General features: G+C 39.2%; 1 protein-coding gene across 1 annotated transcript; it reads left to right on the plus strand.

Moving 5' to 3' along the window:
- Window positions 1–974: 974 nt before the first annotated feature.
- LOC306862345 (brain-specific homeobox/POU domain protein 3-like) lies at window positions 975–3,668 on the plus strand. Its single transcript, XM_079405108.1, has 2 exons — window positions 975–1,274; window positions 1,706–3,668. The coding sequence occupies exons 1-2, from the start codon at window positions 1,155–1,157 to the stop codon at window positions 2,612–2,614; spliced, it is 1,029 nt and encodes a 342-aa protein (XP_079261234.1). The 5' UTR covers window positions 975–1,154; the 3' UTR covers window positions 2,615–3,668.
- Window positions 3,669–5,153: the final 1,485 nt, after the last annotated feature.

The raw sequence follows: 5,153 nt of genomic DNA on the forward strand, positions 1-5,153 counted from the left end.
TTGGTTGTTTTCTTTTTAACCACACTTTTTCTTTAATTCATTCATTCCTGCAAATGGATAGTAGCACCAGCATTTCATTTGTCAGAGGTATTTGATTGACTGCTTTCATTTGTTTGACCAGTGTTTTTTTTTATCAATATTTAATTGTACATGGGCTCTTATCATCCCAGCCTATTTATGCTCTATTTGAGAATCCATATTGTGGTGCATACCACAAAGTAAATGAACAATAATTAATTCATGTACCAAATTGTTAAAGCTGGCCACATGAAGAAAAAAAAGTCACTTGCTTCACACAAAACAACAACAAATTATCTTAATTAAGAGAAATATTTAGAACTTGTATATATTCATTCATTCAAAGAACGATAATACATATATTTTTTACTTAGAATATACATCAATTATGAAATACCAATCTCTAGATTATTACATTTATTTGAGAATTTTTTGTTTTTATCCAAAGTGATTTCAAAGCGTCTGTTTAAGAACATTTTATCAGTTTGTGTGGCAAACGATGATAAAAGTTCATAAATTAGTCAAATGTATAAAAATAAAAATATATGATAAAACGTATAGTAAAAAATGTGCAATGACATTTTTAATAAGTAATTGCAATTTTATGTTTGAATCTTTAAACTATTATTTATCCTAACAATATAGATATGGTGACAGACATTTAAACTAAGAGCATGTGCACATAAAGATGTGTTCAACCAATCTAGCGCAACCTGTCAAAATCACAGCACCAATGAGAACACACCATGAGAGTTTCAGAGCTAAAGCCACGCCTTCTCTGCCCAAGCGCACACGATGGGGGACGAGACCAGAAACTCCAGAGGCGTGTTCACATCCCAAACTTACCAATAACATTTAAGGGTACTGCAATAGTAGTTGGGCGGGACCTGTACCTATCTAGGCGGGGCTAAAGGAGACAGCGTTATATTTTAGGTGCCTGCGTAAATTCCTACTGTATCACAGACATTGACAGCTCGCACCTGGCTACAGCTCAGCCAGAAAAGAAGACTTCTCAGGCATAGCTTTTCACATTTACCATCCAGATTGTCCTTGTTCTTCTAGGTAGACACTCTGCTTGGGCCGAAACGGAGGTAAACGAGGAAGACGAGAAACGACCCTCTCTCACCTCTGCCAAAATGATGTCCATGAATAGCAAACAGCCGTTTAGTATGCATCCGATTTTGCACGAACCTAAATACACACCTCTACATTCCAGTTCTGAGGCTATCCGACGAGCATGTTTGCCCACGCCCTCGGTAAGTTCAATATTTCATCTGTGTTTCTTGTTTGCGATTCATTATCACCGCAGTCATTTGCATTTTAATCGTAGCTATTAAAACTTTTTCTGCGCGTGATAAAAATAGAAGTGCATCGGTTTTGTTGGTGTAAATGCAGGTCTGTTTGAAAAACTGTCGCCCAAAAATAACTCAGTTTTAAAAACATATTATTAGACACTTTCCAACACAAGAGCAGCACTTTATTTAGAAATCAGCCATCATTTGTGTAGCCATTTTAATGCCGCTTTATGTGATTTGCAAAAAGTGTCTCAATTCTATAAAACTTTTTTATTGTAAAAACAAAACGCAGGCTGCGTAATCTAGTTGTAGGTTTTCTTTACAATTTGGCAACTCAAAACTGGCAGGCTGTAATTTGCTATTGATACTTACGCTTGCTCTCTGTCATATAGCTGCAGGGTAATATCTTTGCCGGCTTTGATGAGACCCTGCTCCAGAGAGCCGAGGCGCTGGCGGCGGTGGACATCGTCGCTCAAAAGAGTCATCCGTTCAAGCCAGATGCCACCTACCACACCATGACGAGCATGACCTGCACGCCCACGTCTTCTTCTGGGCACCTTCATCACCCGTCTGTGCTGACCTCTCACCACCATCATCATCACCACCACCAGCCGACGCAGGGCCTGGAGGGCGACCTGCTCGACCACCTCACCCCCGGCATCTCTATCGGAGGCATGCCGGGCTCCGACGTTTGCTCCACCGCTTCCCACCCGCATTCACACATGTCAGCAATCAACCACATGCAGCATCACCACCCGCAAAGTATGAACATGCACCCCCACAGCCTGGGCTCGCACACATCTCTGGGCGGAGGTGGAGACTCCGAGCCTGATCCGCGGGAGCTGGAGTCTTTCGCCGAGCGCTTCAAGCAGAGGCGGATCAAACTCGGGGTCACGCAGGCCGACGTGGGCTCGGCGTTAGCCAATCTTAAAATCCCCGGGGTCGGCTGCCTGAGCCAGAGTACTATCTGTCGGTTCGAGTCCCTCACTTTGTCCCACAATAATATGGTGGCCCTTAAACCTATCCTGGAAGCGTGGCTGGAGGAGGCAGAACGGGCTCAGAGAGAGAAAATGGCCAAGCCGGAGATTTTTAACGGCGGGGACAAAAAGAGAAAACGCACTTCAATCGCTGCTCCAGAGAAGCGGTCGCTGGAGGCGTACTTTGCCGTGCAGCCCAGACCCTCGTCGGAGAAAATCGCTGCCATCGCCGAAAAACTGGAGCTGAAAAAAAACGTGGTCCGCGTGTGGTTTTGTAATCAAAGGCAAAAGCAGAAACGGATGAAGTTTTCGGCTACGCACTAGGCCAGAATGATGTATTTAAATAAACTCAACCATCAGACATAAGAGTGAATAGAGCCGACAAAACTCTCCCCAAACTGGAATGGGAGCTGGGCGGCAACATCCCAGAGACAGAAAGCGTGCCAGAAGTTTGACAAAATGTCTAGAACAACACGCTCTGGAAGACGGGGGACGAGAGGAAAACCAACACCAACTAAACGTTGCAATTATTGTACAAATCGAGAATTGAATAATAATGATTATTCTCTTAACTCAAAATAACTCTTTTATATTCATCTGTGTACATATCTGTGAATACACTGCACCTCTTTGCGTGAAGAACGCATCACAATTCTTTTTTAAGGTTGGAAAGCAAGAAAGATAAAAACGCTGTTGTGCAAAGATGTCCCATTCTAGAAACTTTAGTGTTATTCTATATGCTACAGAAGAAAATCATGAAGGTTCTGCTGTGATCCATTGCATGGTTTACACGGCGTTAAGTGTTCATTTATCGTTTGAATTTTCCATTCATTTTGATGTATTGCAATAAGAGAGAACACGCACAGACGAACGCACGTACACGCGGACATAATTAATATACTTTTCTGTGTCTACCTCATGATTCCTGACGTCTCGTCTATTTTGGAAATAGGGCATAAAACTAGACTTTTCATTTTCGACACATTTTGGGTAAAATAGATAGAAAACACGAAGCGTTGTGTGTTGCTAATTTCACTTAAACGATGCACTGACAATCAAATTATTTAAGAATTATTTTGTGACTAGCTCCTTCTGCTGTACGTCCTCACTTAAATTATTATTATTACAATTATTACTACACTAAGTTTGTAGATGGGAACCTTTCATAACATATTCAGAGATTCATTGCACTTTGTAGATATGATTCCGATTTCTTATTTGTTTGGCCTATTTATATTTCTACGTTATTGATTTTGTTGTTTACTTATTTATTTGAGCTTAATTTATTTTGAATACCACACGTTTTATTTGTGAAAGTGTGCTTAACTGTGTCTGTGTACGCGACAGAAATTTCAATAAACCATGCACGTCTTACCTCAGTTACTGCAGTGTGTTATGTCCCTGAACTTGCTTTATTATTCTTTCTTATTTTGCTTAATATAACTAACCATCATATCGTTTTTTAAAGAGAAATACGAGATAATTTCAGGTACAACATTCATGATGATCATGATTTGTGTTGCCTAATAACGCGATAATAGTAATAGTAACGAATGAACTGATTATTCATTTTAGTAACGTCCCTGTAATTTATTTAAATAATCGATATAGTTTGTCCATGATTTTAGCCCAGCTTAAACTTATTAAAACAAACCCTTAGCATAAACATATAAAGTTTAACAAGCACGATTAAATACATCATTTATGTAGACCTATGAGGCAAATCATAACGTTATTAATCTTTCTGATAGACCTTGTTACGCAATTAGTCGGGCATCATCACTTATTTCAAGAGTTGTCAAGTCCGGGATCACTCTGGCGTTCAGCAGGTGGTTTTGAGTCCGTAAAACTCGTTATTTATGAATAATAAATATATGAATTGTTATGATAGCCTACTATTGATTTTGCAAGTGTTTGTTAAGAGGAAGATATCCTATTGCTGAACTGATTGTTCATGTTGTACAACAACAGCAACTATTAAAAATGCTATAAAAATAGACTATACATTTCTGAAAATACATATGAAGATTTCGAGTACAATATATAAATAATTAATATATAGCCTATATAATAGCCTAAGACACTTGCGCAAAAAGATGTGAGATTCTTATTTAAATAGAATTCATCCCCCAAAAAACAAAAAAGAATCGTGTGTGGTAAAGCCCATTCCCACGACAGTGTGCGTCAATTGTTTGATTTGAATAATGCACATACTGGAGGTCATCCGTTTCTTTTTGCTTATCCGGCTGAATTTAAAAGGCGAGAGACTTGTTACGCAAATCAGATTCGTTCCGTCCCAAGTCTTTAATGATTGAAGGCAGTGGAAAACTTATTTGAGATTTTAAAAGCGCATTTAATACAATAAGAACGATTGTTGTTATCAGCACTAATCGTTTATTCATAGTGTAAGGAAAAAAAAAAAAACACTGGCTATAATTCTCGCTCAAATCTGGAAACATTCATTTCTTGAAATGTGAGAGACAAATCTGGTATATGGTATTCAAATGTGCCCAAAATTGAGGATTTGCATAGCTCTCACCAAATCATCTACATAATTCTTCAACCGTGGAAGCCACGAAACATATAGATGTCAAATGTGAGGCAATATTTTCAATGTGGCACTGGTTACTTTATTTTATAAATTGCAGCTGGAATGAAAAATGTGTAAGTGTATAATTCTGCTCTTAGATTTACATTCCTCCCCATGGTTCCTTACAGTCTTGTGTTTTCCATGGAGCGGAAAGCGCATTTTCATAAATAGACCTTGGCCAAGCGCTGCGTATAAAATTTTAATGAAGCCAGAGTCTTGAGTGCAGCTCGACTGAGGGCCTTGGAGAATCAGCTCTCTGGTACATGACTATGG

The sequence above is a fragment of the Barbus barbus genome (genome assembly GCF_936440315.1).
Source record: "Barbus barbus genome assembly, chromosome: 43".
In the NCBI taxonomy this organism is placed as follows: domain Eukaryota; kingdom Metazoa; phylum Chordata; class Actinopteri; order Cypriniformes; family Cyprinidae; genus Barbus; species Barbus barbus.